Source organism: Zonotrichia albicollis, chromosome 9 (assembly GCF_047830755.1).
Source record: "Zonotrichia albicollis isolate bZonAlb1 chromosome 9, bZonAlb1.hap1, whole genome shotgun sequence".
Taxonomy (NCBI): Eukaryota; Metazoa; Chordata; class Aves; order Passeriformes; family Passerellidae; genus Zonotrichia; species Zonotrichia albicollis.
This window is the reverse complement of record NC_133827.1, coordinates 793,728-809,253: the sequence shown is the minus strand read 5'-3', so window position 1 is coordinate 809,253 and position 15,526 is coordinate 793,728. Positions and strand designations below refer to the sequence as shown.

Here is a 15,526-nt window from a genome sequence, read left to right as displayed (position 1 = left end):
CCCCCTCCTCCTCCTCCTCGTCCTTCTCCTGTGCCTCTTCATCATCCTCCTCCTCCTCCATCACGTTCTTGTCTTTCTCCTCCTCCTTGTCCTCCTCTTCATCCTCCTTGTCCCCCACCTTCTCCTCATCCTCCTCCTCCTCATCAGCCTCCTCATCCTCCTCATCCTTCTCCTCGTCCTCCTTCTATGCACATCCTCATCCTCCCCCTCCTCCTTCTCCACCTTCTCATCCTTCTCCTCCTTCATGTCCTCATTGCCTTCCTCCTCCTCATCCTCCTAGGGCGCCTCATCCTTGTCCTCCGCCTCCTCTTCCACCTCGTCCTCCTCCTCCTCCTTGTTCTCCTCCTCCTCCTCATCTTCTTTGTCCTCATCATCCTCCTCCACCTCCTTCATGTCCTTGTTCTCCTCCTTCTCCACGCCCACATCCTCCTCCTCTTCCTCCTACTCCTCCATGTCTTCATCCTCCTCCTTCACCTCTGCCTCCTCCTCCACCTCTAAGTCCTCCTCCTCCATGTCTGGTGCTCCTCCTCCTCTTCCTCGTCTTCCTCCTCCTCCTCCTCTTCATCTACCTCCTTGTCCTCCTCATCCTCCTCCTCATCCTCTACATCCTCATGCTCCTTTTTCTCTTCACCCTCCCTCTCCTACTCATTCTCCTCTGCCTCCTCCTTGTCCTCCTCCTCATCCTCTTCTTCGTCCACCTCCTCATCCTCCTCTTCCTTGTCCTCCTCCTCTGCCTCCTCATCTACTTTCCCGTCCTCCTCGTCCTGCACCTCCTCCTCCCCATCCTCCTCGTCCTTCTCCTCAACTTCCTCTTCTTCCTCAATGTCCTGGGGTGACGTTATGATGCTTGTATCCCCATTCATCTGTTCTGTGCCTTTAAGACCGGCTTTGAAGAATGGAAGTTTTGTTTGGGTTTCTCTTATCAGAGACACAGAGACAAGCAGTACATAGGGCTGGTTTCACTTCTTGCTTTCAGCTTGCTGCTTTGCTTGCTCTCTTTTTCTGCTCTTGCTTCTGCTCTGCTTTGGCCTCTGCTTATTAGCTAGTTCTAGCTAAACAGTCCACACTCCTTCCTGGACTCTTTCTCCCTTCCCGTTTCTGTGACCATCTCGAACCTGCTCCGGACTGGGACGTGGGAACACCAAAGGTTTGGCTGCAGCAGCTGCCCCAGCACCAGAGGGACTGAGAACAGAGCAACCACCCCCGAAAGAGACTTTCTGATTTTGCCATCTTTCTCAGAGCGGTGTCATCTGGTATTGTTCATTTTGTGTACTGGGGGGTGCTGTGCCTGAAATAAACAGGTTCTTTCCACCTCTCTCCAAGGAATTTTTTCCTGAACCGGTTGGGGGGAGGGGCTGTGTGGGTTTTGCTTTTTGGAGGGGCCCTCCTTTGCAGATTCTTTAACAAATTTGCCCTAAACCAGGACACTCCACCTCCTCATCTTCCTCCTCTGCTTCCTCCTCCTTCTCCTGTCTCTCCTTCTTCTTCTCCTTCTCCTTCTTCTTCTCCTTCTCCTTCTCCTTCTCCTTCTCCTTCTCCTTCTCCTTCTCCTTCTCCTTCTCCTTCTCCTTCTCCTTCTCCTTCTCCTTCTCCTTCTCCTTCTCCTTCTCCTTCTCCTTCTCCTTCTCCTTCTCCTCCTTCCCGTTCTCCTTCTCCTTCTCCTTCTCCTTCTTCTCTTCCTCCACCTCCCCGTCCTCCTCCTCTGTGCCCTCCTCTTCCACCTCATCTTCTCTGCCTCCTCCATGTCCTCGTCCTTTTCCTCCTCCTCCTTCCTCCTCCTCCTTCTCGTCCTCCTCTTCCTTCACATCCTCCTCCTTGTCCTTCTCCTCCTCTTCCTCCTCCTCCTCCTCCTTGTCCTTCTCTACCTCCTCCTCCTCATCCTCCTCCATGTCTTTTCCTCCTCCTTCTCTCCTCTTCCTCCTTGGCCTCCTCCTCCTTGTCCTCCACCTCCTCCTCTTCCTCCACCTCCTCCTTCTCCTCCTTTGTGCCCTCCTCCTCATCCACCTCCTCCTCATCCTCCTCCGTGTCCTCTTCCTCATCCTCCTCGTCCTTCTCCTCTGCCTCCTCCATCTCCATGCCCTTGTCCTCCTCCTTCTCCTCCTCTTCCTCCTTCTCATCCTCCTCCTTCTCCTCGTCCTCTGCCTCCTCCTGCTTGTCCTCATCATCCTTGCCCTCTGCATCCTCCTCTACCTCATCAGCGTCCTCCTCCTCCTCGTCCTCCTCATCCTCCTCCTGCTCCACCTCCATGTCCTTGTCCTCATCCTTCTCCTCTTTGTCATCCTTGTTGACCTCCTCCTTGTCCTCCTCCTCATCTTCCTCCTCCTTTACCACCTCATTGTCCTCCTCCGCATCCTCCTTCTCCTCGTCCATCTCCTCCTCCACAACCTCATCCTCCCCTTCCTCCTCTTCCTCGGTCTCCTCCTCCTCCTCCTCCTCGTCATCCTCATCCTCCTTGTCAACAGGACAGGAGAACTTCTCCTCCCTCTTCCCTGTGGGAGGCTGAAGCCCAGCTGCCCTTTTTTTCTGGTGCCTCCTCCTATCCTCAGCTCAGGATGTCAAACTCCTCAAAAGCAGGAAAATCCCCATTCCCTGTTTCCATGTGGCTGCAACCTGGAACATTCACTCAGAACACAAACTTTCTCGCAGACCTGCTGAATGACACTGGGAGCAGGTTTGTGAGAAATGGAGGAAAATGTGTTTTGATAGGAATTCAAGTTACAAAATTATTTCTTTCTGTCACATTCATTTTCAGTCAGTTGCAGTTCTGTTTTCAGAGTGCCGCCTGCTCAGCTGATTGTGTTTGTGTCCTCCTTTCTCTCCTGCCTCTCTTTGCCTGCTCTGTTTTTCTCTGGGTGTCTGTCTTGACCCAGGGCAGCTCCCACCAAAGACCCTGCCCTGATTTAATTCCCAATCCCTGAGCTACAACAACCATGGGTGAAGTTATGGAGGCTGGCAGTGAAATGTCACTCTAAGATCTTGCTCCACTTGGCTTTTGGCTCCTTCTTAAGAGCCAAAAGGCTCCTGCCTCAAAAGGCAGGAGCACCTTTTCCTGGCAGGGAACTAGAATTCCAGCCCCTGGGAGTGTGTGCCATGGATCCCAGAGGGGCATTCCCGAGGCTCCCAGGGTGCTGCTCCTGCTGTGCCACCCAAGGAGCTGGGACAAGGTCCATCAGCTCTGTTGGTTCTGCAGTGCCACAACGGCCCCAGGTTCCATGAGTTTCCCTACTGCCCACAGCGGTTCCTTGGTTCCCATGATGCCCTGCTGCTGTGTCACCATGGATATTTGGTGCCATGAAGTTCGTCAGTGTCACAATGGCCTCCCTCCCTCCATGAGCTTCCACAATGTCACAATGACCTCCTTGGATGGGCAGTCTCACCATGGACCATTGGCTCCATGCAGCCCTGCTGGGTCACCATGGACTCCTTGGTTCCATGAGGTTCTGGAGGTGTCTCCATGGTCTCCTTGGATCCACAGTGTCACAATGGACCACTAGATCCATGTGGCCCTGCTGTGTCACCATTGCCCCTTGGTTCCATGGGACCCCAGGGTCACAATTGACTCCTTGCTTCCAAGTCACCCCCTCAGTGCCAAAATGGCCCATTCATTCCATGAGGAACCCAAAAGTTTTGTAGAAACATTGAGCAAATCCTGCTGAACACACCTGGGAACATCTGTTTTCATTCAAGAGAGAGGTTAAAGGTGAGGATGGCACCAGCAGCTTCCATCTGCAACAGAGTCAAGGCAAAGGACAGGGACAGAGAATTCAGCTGCAAGACTCAGAGAATTCTGCTTCCAGAGATAATTTCTGCTCACACTGGCCCTTGGAGAAAGGTGACACCACTCCAGGCAGCCTGGACTGAGCAGGTGGTTCCTGAGTGGGGTTGTTGTTTGGGAAACCTGCTCAAGCCTTCCCGTTCTTTCCTTCCTAAGAGGAAAATTTCTCCTGGGCCTGTGTGCAGGCAGAGCCCTGAGGAGAGCAGGTGGGACATGGTGCAATGGGCTGGGACATGGAGCTGCAGAGCTCAGGGGACAAGGTTCTGCTGCAGGGCACAGGGATGTCAGTGCTAGGTGGGCCATGTCAGACATGGTGAGGCTGGGGGTGAGGAGCAGCTTGTCCAAACAGGGTCAGCCCTCAAGGGGCTCATTCTTGTCTGTGCCCAGACCTCCTAAGGAGACATTCAGCATCAAGGTCACCTGGGGAATGCTTCTATCAGCTCTTCTCTTAACTGAAAAATAAATATATTGCCTTGAGTAAACAAGAAAACTCATGAGGTGCACGTTGAAACCTTCCTCCTTAACAGAACTCCAAATGGACTCCAATCAGCTGCACAAGCCCTGGAGACTTGATAACAATTGAAAGAAGAGAAAGAACCCTACCCAAGGCTTTCTGTATTTTGATGATCCCCAGGGTGGATTTGGGGCTGAGTTCAGGACCCTCAGGCACTAAGAAAAGGCTGAAGAAGCCACTCAAGGAGTCAAGCAAAACTCCAACTGCCTTGGAGCATCACTGGACCCCACTGAGGGCAGGGAGTGCCAAAGGCTCCCCAGGGACTGCTGAGAGCAGGTCCTTGAGGCCAGGATTGCAGGCAGCCAAAGGCTCTGAGCAGGGAACTGCAATGGTGAGCAAGGCCTGGGCTGGCTGGGGGAAGCAGAAAGGCCAAGCCCTGAGCCCAGCCTGGGACAGCAGGGCCTGTTCCTCATGGGTGGCTCAAGGCAGTTTGTGGGGCAGTGGGATGTGAGGGGCAGCAAGGACAAATGTCATGAACCTGTGTGACACTGCAGATCCTCATGGAAGCAAGGACCCAGTGGGGCACTGTGGAGCCTCATGGAAACAAGAGGCCATTGTGAGCCTGCAGGGCTGGAACACCCCAGAACACTGAAATGCTAGGGGTAACCAAAGGTTCCTTTCCTTGAGTTTGGTGCATAAGAGAACCACCAACCAGATATTCTCAACACAGACAGATGCTAAAGAATATTCTTGGTAGGAAGGGACCCACAAGGATCATCAAGTCCAGCTCTTAAGTGAATGGCCCACACAGGGATTGAACCCACAGCCTCGGTGATACCAACACCATGCTCTAACCAACTGAGCTAAGAAGTCAAAATTACACCAAATTTTACTTGCAAAATATAGACAATCAAGGAACTTGGGCAAAGCATTTAATACAACATCCACTTCAACATAAAACTCTTATCAAAACATTAAGTTCATTAACTTTACCCATTAACCAAAAACCGTTACCTTTAAGATGTTAAGTTACCCAAAAATGTTCCAGGTAAGTAGGATTACAAGAAGAAATAGAAAACAGAAAGACAGAAGATCTACAGAAAGACCATAGGCACCAACTGCTGGGGTTCCAGCATTGCCAACAGAGGAACCCCATTAGAAGGCAAGAACCTGACCCTGGGCTGGCCCTGTGCTCTGGCTTTTAACCCCGTGGGCCTTCACGGGCCCGCCCCTGGGGTGGGACTGCCAGTCACTTGCCCAATCAGGGTCAGAGCAGCACCAGCTATGCCTGTTGTATTATTGATTGACAGCTCTGCCAATCAGCAGAAAGTTGTAGCATTGTGTTTTATATGTGTTTATTGCAAAGTTGGTTATTTTTTCTAAGTTAAGATTTTGGTTTGACCCTTGGTTCCCCCCACGTTCTCCCTCCTAATGGTTTGGTCCTCCCACCTGTTGCCTGTCAATCATTGTAACCATCCCCTCTCATGTCGAGAATCTTTTATGTCAATCATCCCTCACCGAGCATATAATTTTTCTCCAGAGCCTCTTCCCTCCCCTGGACCCTTCCTATTGGTTCAGCTGTGTCCCTTGCTCCTCCCCTGTGCTTTGTTCATGTGTCCCTCGTGTCTCCTTCCATTACCCCTTTCCCTTTTTTAAGTGCCTCCCTAGCGGCTTTTCCCTGACACCATTACTGGCCCCGCCTGGGTCAAATAAAGCGCCTTGGCATGTACACGCATCTCCACTCCTTCCTTCCTTTGCCTCACAGTCCTGCTCTTGCCTGCATCACCACGCTGCAGATGGAGCCACTACCCATGAGAGCGGCTAGCCAGCCTGTCAGCTCCAGTGGCCGCAGAAGCAAGACTGCGAAAGTTAGCACTCCTCCTGCTGTGTGACTGACATCTCTTCCAGGGCTGGCCTAGGGGCAGGGCTCTGTCCCACCACAAACTAAGGCCTGCCCCAGCCCTGGACCCACACGGGCATTCCGAGCATCCCAAGGTGTCTCGGGACATCTATCTCATCCAGCTTCTGACAGTGACCACAGTGACACTACGGAACCTCTTGGAACCATGGGTCAGTTGTGACAATGGAGATCCAAGGAAAATTTGGTGGAGACTGTGGAATTTGGAATTTGGTGGAGACTGTGGAATCCAAGAATCATGGAATCAAGGAGACTATTGTGCAAATCATGGGCACTATGGAAGCAAGGATCAATGATCAAACTGTGGTTTGATTGTTATTGATTTAAAATAGAAACAAGGAGCCAATGTTTCACAGTGGAGCTGCAAGGGGCCAATGAACCCTTGTGACTCTGTTGGGGCTCATGAAACCAAGAAGCCATTGTGACATTGCCACAATTGGAATCAAGGAGACCATTGTGACCATGTCAGGACCCATGAAGTCAATGGAACATGGAACAGGTCTGCCTGGTTTGGACTCCTGGGGGCTGTCGGACAGGTCCCACTGAATTTGACATGTCAAGGGCCACTTCCCATCTGACCATGAAGCACTGAACCCTGTGCTTTTATTCCTATGGGAAAGAACTGTCTTTCTTGTCTGGGCACCCATGGCCAAAATGGGAATTCTGCGTCTTAAAATTCTCTATATCCAAGGGTTACTCCCAGACAAAATCTGCCTGTACAGTCAAGTCTGGCTAGACTTGGCCTCTGGTGACTGCCTCTCATCTGCCCCTGCACCACTGGGACTCACTTGTTTCCTCCCTATGGAGACCATTGCGACACTGTGGGGTGTTGTGGAACCAATGGGCCATGGTGGCACTGCAGGCCGTTGTGGAACCTGTTCCACTGTAGGAACTTGTGGAACCAAGGGGAACATTGTGACCCTGCAGGGTAGCAGGGATCCAAGGGGCCACTGTGACACTGTGGGGCCTCGTGGAACAAAGGACATCACTGTGGATCTGTTGAGCTGCATTGTCCCAAGGGGCCAGTGTGAAGCAGCAGGGCTTTGTGGAACCAAGAGGCCATTGCTGCATTTCAGGGCCTTGTGGAGCCAAAAGGCTGTTGTGATCCTGTGAGGCACAGTGGATCCATGGAGAGCATTGTGACACTGCAGGACCCCATGGAATCATGGAGATCATTGTGACCCTGCAGAGCCTCTTGGAAGGAAGGGTCCATTGTGACACTCTGGGAACTTGTGGAACCAAGGGAATCATTGTTGCACTACTGGGCCCCAATGGAACCAAGGGGCCCAGTGAGGCTTCATGAAACCAAGAGACCATTATGACACTGTGGAGCCTTGTGGAACCATGGAGACCATTAGGATCCTTGTGAACTTCTGTAACCAAGGGGCCATTATGACACCAAAGGGCATCATGGGAGCAAGAGAACCATTGTGGCACAGCAAGGCCTCATGGAAGCAAGGAGCCATTGTGACACTGCAGGGCCCTGTGGAACCAAGGAACCATGAAATAGGCGTGGCTGCCTTGGTCTCCCAGGGGTCATCTGACAGGTCTGGCTGATCTTCGAATGTGGAAGGCCACTCCCATCTGCCCCTGAAACACTGGGGCTCTGGGCTTTTCTTTTTATGGAAAAGAGCTGTCCATTTTTTCCAGGTAACCATGGCCAAAATTAGGATTCCACCTCCAAATTTCTGTGTATCCAAGGATTGCTGCCAGACAAAAGTTGCCAGGACATACAAGTCTGGCTGGTCTTTGACTCCTGAGTTCCAGCATTCATCTGTTTTCCAAACACTGGAAAGGGCTCTGTGCTTTTCTTTTCTTGAAAAAAACCCATCCCTCTTCTTCAGGCACAAATGTTTTAAATTCAGACTCCACATTCATAATTTCAAATATCCAAGGGTTGCTCCAAGCAAACCCACCAGGACAGACAGGTAAGACTTACCTTGTTCTCTGGTGGCTACCGGTCATCAGCTCCTGAAACACAGGGCTCCATGGTTTCCTTCCAATGGAGACCAATGTGACGTTTGGGAGCCTTGTGAAATGAAGGGGCCATTGCAACACTGCAGAGCACCATGGATCCAAGGGACCATTGTGACACTGTGGAGCCTCGTGGAACCCAGGACATCATTGTGGCTCTGTTGAGCTGCATGGTCCCAAGGGGCCAGTGCAAAGCAGCGGTTTGAGAGTTAGCCTGTCTGTAACTCAGAGTCAGCCAGATTTTACTCTGAAAGAACTGGGCATGAGTTTCAAGCCCTGGGAATCATTTGTTTAACTTAAGGTGAGTTTGAGAGTTCCCCAATAAGCCTTTAGTGTTGTTCTGCTCACTTGTCCAAGTTCTCCTCCCCTATTGGTTACTTGTTTCCTCTATAGGGTTATTGTTCTCGAGTGTTTTATCCCAGGGTGTCTATGTTGTTGCTTCCCCTTTGTCTCAGGTCTTTGGATCCTGCCCCTCATACTATTCTCGACTTCTCCATGTTTATTGTTTTTCACCCTGTTACTGAAGTTCCTTTTAGGCAATTCCATCAAACCCGCTCCTTTTTATTTTCACCACCTGTCCCATTCTCGGCTGTTTTTGATGGCCTAGAAAGGCTCAGGATAGCCTTGGGGGCAGCCCGCGCTCCAGAGGACGAAAGGAGTCTTCAGGTTTTTTCGGTCTTCAGTGTTTATTAATTTTTTATCTACAATATCTTCTCTTGGCCCGACAGAGGTCCGCACAGCACGTCAGCCATGAGCACACTGCATGCCCTCGGGGAGGTCAGTTAGTTTACACCCAAAACTATGTATAAGATATTTACCTTTTCCCCCCAATACCTTTCACCCTTATTGGCAAGTGCACTTTTAGTAAGAACCAATCTCAAAGTTCCACCACCACTACAGAAGATGAAAGATAAGAAGAAGAAGAAGAAGAAGAAGAAGAAGAAGAAGAAGAAGAAGAAGAAGAAGAAGAAGAAGGACAGGACACAGCCCAATTCCTCCATCTTGTCTCCCTAACACCCCCCTGTAGCGAAATTCTAAACCCTGTGTTTCACACCATAACTAATCAATCTCTTCACCATTTATCCCCTGTGATTCTCCCATCCTCATACAGGTGATGTTTCCTGTGCTGGGTCAAAGTCCAACCACCAGACACTTCTGGTCACGTTCCAGGACCTCTGAGCCCCCCAAGGGTTGTCTCAGTGTCTCAGCACATCAAGACTGCTGTGCTGAGATCCCACAACCACCTTTGCCCTGAAATAAGGGAACCAGAGAGGTTTCTCACAGCTACTCTCATTGTGACATTTGGCGCCGGAAAAGGGACCATGACATTCAGGGCTCCCTGTTTCAGTCACGTCAGCTGGGGTTAGCTGATGGATAGGCCAGCACTCCCTGGGATTTTGGATTATGCTGGGCCCGGCAGATTCATCGTTGCTTTGAGGGACCTTGGCCAGGATCAGCAGGAATGATGATGATTTCACCTGCGTAGGATTGCAGGTGGGTTTGGGGAAATGTAAGACATTCATTGACCATTTTTCCACTGTGTTTTTACAATATGAACCCAAGTCCCATAATTGATTTGGGGTGTTCGGTGGCTGTTTCCCTTCCAGTGGACACGGAGAAAAATGGGCAGCCAGGTGTCCAAAGTAGAAAAAAGCATATATGGATGCTTTAAGTTATTTCTCACTGATCATGACAAAATATTTTCAAAGAACAAATTAAAATCAATTGTGAGGTGGATCATTAAAAATATTCCAGACGCCCCTGCTGACGAAATCCATACTACTGAATTTGAGGACTCAGTGGGAGTTAAATTGTACAACCTTAAATCAAAAGGGACCCCATCATGCCCCTCATGCTCCCCATCTGCCATACCAACCTTGAGACCCTTCACCAGCAAGCGGTGTGTCAAGAACTCAATCCATAGGTCACTCCTAACACAGGTCCTCCCCTCAAACCTGCCTTTCTTGGACCTTCAACAATCCTCCAAGAGGGTGATGGTCACGCTCTCTTGGAGCATCATGCCCTGGAGAGTCTAGATGGAAGGAGCCTGAATGCGGCCCAACCATTTTCCTGCCATCTTGGCTCCTCTACTTCCTGCTACCACAACCTTCTCTTCTGCCCTGAACAAACCTCCAACTGCCTCAACTGTGGGTCATGCCCCACTGCCAATCATTCCCTCTCCACCCTGGGCCATACCTCCAGAACTCTACCTTAAGTCCACCAAACCTAAATCAAGGCACTTCCTCCCCAACATCTGACAAAAAAGCAACGCCCTCTTCCTCACCCTCTGGTAACAATATAACCCACAATGTCAAGGATATTAAGCCCAACTGTCACACTATTTCTAATCTGAATGTTTCTTCTCCAAGTTATTCTTCCTTCCCAGAAGACAGTTTGGATTCCCCAGAGCCACCTCTCCCCTCAATCCCAGAAGATGCCTGGGAAAGGATCCAGAAAGAAGCAGGTAAGGAAGGAGATTGGCAAATAATCTCAAAACTCCTTGTTGCCCCCGTATGTTATGAAAGAAGGGGGCCGAATCCCAGGTATCAGCCATTGGTTTGAGGGGAAATCAAGGATCTGTGTAGGGCAGCTGAAGACCATAGGAGGGACTTCCCTTGTTTTAATGGCCTAATGAAGGCCATGTTTACAGCACATCATAATTCTCTATGATTTAAAATATATTACGATCATGTTGTTGTCACCTACCAAATACACCCTGTGGGAAGGGGGATGGAAGTGTTTACTAAATCAATTAATAGCAGACTATGCTAATATTGAGGCAAGGTCTGAACTGACAATCAACCAACTAGTTGGAGAAATAACAACACAGACTACCAGATGACCAAGCAGCAGGTATCTCCAGAGATGTATTGGATGATATCAAAGAGATGCCTTTGAAAGCTTTAATCCAGGTATCAGATGGTAGCACCCTCAATGTGGACTACCTTGGGTGGCTGCAGCTAAAGCTTTAGGACAATTAGACCGTCTTGGGTGCCTGTTAAGTAAGCAAACCAATGCTACCTCCCTCACATTGAGTGGCCTGCTCTCAGACATAGAGACCATCAGACATGCCACCTTGCAGAACAGAGATAGAGTTTTTACTCTGGGCACATGGGCATGGCTGTGTAGACTCTGAGGACATGTGTTACATGAACCTCTCCAGCCACAGCGAGACAATCCACAAGAGCATTCAGGTACTGAAGGAAGGGTTCAAGAAGCTTCAAGTGGAAAACAAAGACTGGTTCAATAAACTCTTCCAATCCAAGGGACAAAAGGGTTGGATGATATCTAGTGAAAACAGGACTATTAATTCTCTTGGTGGTTGTTGTTGTATTGTTAATTGTCCCATGTTTGTTTGAATGGTTTTAGAAAGTCTTACAAAATACTTTCCATTCCATCTTTGTTGTAAAACAGATAGGAGGAAGATACCCAACACAGGCTCCTCATGGACTACTTGGAAAAGAGAACTGGAGGCCAGGATGGCACAAAAACCTCTCAGAGACTCAGTGTGGGAAGGAAAAACATTAAAAGTACTTAAAAGTATTCTTAAATTAATAAAGTACCTTAAAAACCTTCAGTATCTAAAGGTGTTGATGAGCCCCACTGAGTGTTACTACAAAGCTCTCAAGGGACTCATTAAAGCAGAGAACTGGGGTCATGATTGCACTAACTTTTCACAGATTCTCAATATAAAGAGAAACACCAAGTACCTTAAAATAACTGAAGTACCTTGAAGCATTAGTGAGCCCCACTGAGTGTTGTTACTGACAAACTCTCTCCAGGGACTAATTAAAGCAGATAATTGAAGGCCAGGATTGCACAAACCTCTCAGAGACTCCAAGGCAAAAGCCAAACCCAAAGTCCTCTGAAAAACTCTTTGAGCATTAAGGAGCCCCCAGGGCCATTCCTGAGCAAGGCTCCCCAGGGAATCCTTCCAGCAGATCCTTGAGGCCACTGGGATGTGGGCTAGGGGGGGATGCTGAGGGCAGGAAAAGGGGCTGACAGTGCCCAGCCTGGCTGGGGCTGTGCCAGGAGGCCCCAGGGCCTCAGGACAAGGTGTCTCCTCCCAGCCCTTGGTGGCACAGACCCTGCTGTGCCCCAGGGCACCAAGACTTGGCTTCTCTTTGTCCCCACCTGTCATCACTGCCTCCAGTTCTCTGCTCTGCCTGGGGCCTGGGGACACTTTCTCAGTTGTGTTCTTCAGTGGGACCCATTAAAAGTCCAAGAAAGTTTGGAGTTGGATTCTGGCTTGGAGTTCTGGAGAGGTTTCTTCAGCTCCCTCTCAGGGACTGATGTTCAGGGCCTGAGCACAAAGCCCCAGAGGCTCATTAAAGTCATTGTGCTGTGTCTGTGCTGCTGAGCTGGGCTGGGCTCCTGGCACAGAGGCAGCTCCTGGTAACCAAGAAGAGCTTCAAAAGCACATTTCTCTTGATGAGCAGCTCTTCTCTCAGCCCAGCAGGGCTGGGGCACTGTCTGCAGCCACCCCGGGCACAGCACAGAGGCACAGAGAGCTTCAATCAGTCAGGGCTGGGAAAGTGCTGAGAAGTGCCTGGGGCAGAATCACTGCCAGCCCTTGGCACAGGAACCTCTGGCTGCAGGACAATGCAGCTGCACCTCCTGGAACCATCTCCTAAAGCTGGAACATCCCAATGCCTACAGACACTGTGAGTACAAATCTGGGTATTTCTAGTGCAGGTGACGAGAAATGCTTATGAAGCTCTGACATGCTGAGGTGGTCTGATAAGTCATAGAATATTTTCCAGACAAGCTTTTTAATAAATGTCAGGAAATTTACAAAGAGTTCAAGTATTCTGTTTCCTACTATTGGAGAATGTCAGGAAGGGTTAAATATTAATTGAATTGCTAATCATTATATTCTTCAAGTCCCTGAGATGTCCGAAATGTTGGCTTTAGCGATCAATAGGTTCACAGGAGACCCCTAATGTGCCTTCAGCCTCTCTGCCACAGGACAGCAGCAGCACCACCTTTGCTGGAGACATCAGGCTCAGGCTGAGCTGTCCTTTCTCCCAGCTGCAAACAGAATCTGCCCCCAACCAGTGCCCTGCAAATAGGCAGGGTTCTGTCCGGCCCAGGAGAGGGCACAGAGATTTGGGGTCTTTGAATGCTGGCAGGAGAGACCAGGCACAGGGAAACACCTGACGGAGGGTAATCTCCAGGAAGCAGAGAGAAGATCAGGCAATGAGAGGAAACAAAACCCAGCAATGCTGTGGCAGGGAGAGTTCAGAGATGTCCACAGGAGCCCCTCCAGTGCAGCCCCTCCCTCTGAACAAGCCCCCTCCCTCCTGTCCCCCAGCCCAGCCTCTGCCCTCAGGGCCGGGGCTCCAAGGCGTGCAGCCCCTCCTGTGCAGGCAGAGCTGCAGCAGAGCCGTGGGGCAGCTCTGCAGCCCCGGGCCCAGTTCCCTCTGCAGAGCACAGGGCTGGGAGCAGCTGCCCAGCACTGGGGGCTCTGGCAGGGGGCACAGCTGGCTCAGGGTGACGCTGTCCCCAGTGCCCGGCTCTGGGCAATGCTGTCAGTGCAGCCAGGGAAGGAGCTGCATCTCCCTTCATCCAATGCCATCATACGGACACTTGGAAATCTCCCTGAGATTTCAGTCCAAGCTGCAAACCTGTCCTAGAGCATCTCTGAGTTATAAGATTGATGGGAAAATAAGAGGTGTTGTGACACTGAAAATGCTGCTGGGTTCGTGAAATGAGCCACGTGAGTCCTTAGCTACAAATGTGGAGCTGGGATGTGGTGGATCCAACTGCACTCAGCAAAGATCTGGTGATCTTTACAAAAAGCTTGAGATTGGGCATATCCTCCATTTAAGAAAAGTGAAAACCCAGAGAGACACCAAATACAATCAAGTGAGACCATCTCCCTCCAGTCTCCACTAATTATGTTGCCTCAGGGAACTCACTCTGTTATACCAAGGGAATGCTGAGGGTTTCTGATATCCTAGAATAGCAGAAGAAACATGGGGACAGCTTAAAAAGAAAACCTCAGAATTCTTAAATAGAGAAGGGTGTCCATGTGTGTTACAGAAGAGGGTGTAGAGGAAATGGCTTTGATTTTGGTTATAGACATTGCCTCTAACTCTTCACTGTCCTATATCCATGAACAGGTCCCGATGTGCAGCCCCAGTAAATGTCCAACAGCAGCTCCATAAGCCACTTCCTCCTGCTGCCATTGGCAGACACGCGGCAGCTGCAGCTCCTGCACTTCTGCCTCTTGCTGGGCATCTCCCTGGCTGCCCTCCTGGGCAATGGCCTCATCATCAGCGCCGTAGCCTGCGGCCACCACCTGCACACGCCCATGTTCTTCTTCCTGCTCAACCTGGCCCTCAGCGACCTGGGCTCCATCTGCACCACTGTCCCCAAAGCCATGCACAATTCCCTCTGGGACACCAGGGACATCTCCTACTCAGGATGTGTTGCACAGGTTTTTCTGCTTATCTTCTTCCTTGGAACAGAGCTTTCCCTCCTTACCATCATGTGCTATGACCGCTACGTGTCCATCTGCAAACCCCTGCACTACGGGACCCTCCTGGGCAGCAGAGCTTGTGCCCACATGGCAGCAGCTGCCTGGGCCAGTGCCTTTCTCACTGCTGGCATGCACACAGCCAATACATTTTCCCTGCCCCTGTGCCATGGCAATGCTGTGGGCCAGTTCTTCTGTGAAATCCCCCAGATCCTCAAGCTCTCCTGCCCACACCTCAGGGAACTGGCATTACTTGCTGTTACTGTCTCTTTAGATTGTGGCTGTTTTGTGTTCATTGTGTTCTCCTATGTGCAGATCTTCAGGGCTGTGCTTAGGATCCCCTCTGAGCAGGGACGGCACAAAGCCTTTTCCACCTGCCTCCCTCACCTGGCCGTGCTCTCCCTGTTCCTCAGCACTGGCACATTAACCTACCTGAAGCCCCCTTTCATCTCGTCCCCATCCCTGGATCTGGCCCTGTCAGTTCTGTACTCAGTGGTGCCTCCTGTCCTGAACCCCCTCATCTACAGCCTGAGGAACCAGGAGCTCAAGGCTGCAGTGAGGAGACTGATCACAGGATGGTTTCAGAAACATTAACTGCTGGACAATTTGTGTAATAAAAGTAATCTTTAAATTATAATAAAATTAATCTTAAATATTACCTGTAATTCCCCTTTTGGCATTTTTTCCTTGGTTTTATTTTTTCCATACTGTTCACAATTGTCGTTGTTTGTGCAATTTCTCATTTTGTGTGTCTCCACCTTCCCAGTGACCACAGACTGTGTCAATGAGGGGCTGTGCTCCTGAAGGCTTTAAAGGAACTAAAAGATTTCCTTGCAGAGTTTTCTGCAGACATGCCCTTTTGTTGCCTTCTCTGGAGCTGCAGCAGCAATGTCTGTGTGCAGAGCTGGGGGCAGAACAGTGCTG

General features: G+C 50.4%; 1 protein-coding gene across 1 annotated transcript; it reads left to right on the top strand.

Moving 5' to 3' along the window:
• Positions 1–14,269: 14,269 nt before the first annotated feature.
• On the top strand, positions 14,270–15,196 carry LOC141730212 (olfactory receptor 14C36-like). The gene has a single exon (XM_074547641.1). The coding sequence runs from the start codon at positions 14,270–14,272 to the stop codon at positions 15,194–15,196; it is 927 nt and encodes a 308-aa protein (XP_074403742.1).
• The last annotated feature ends 330 nt before the right edge of the window (positions 15,197–15,526 follow it).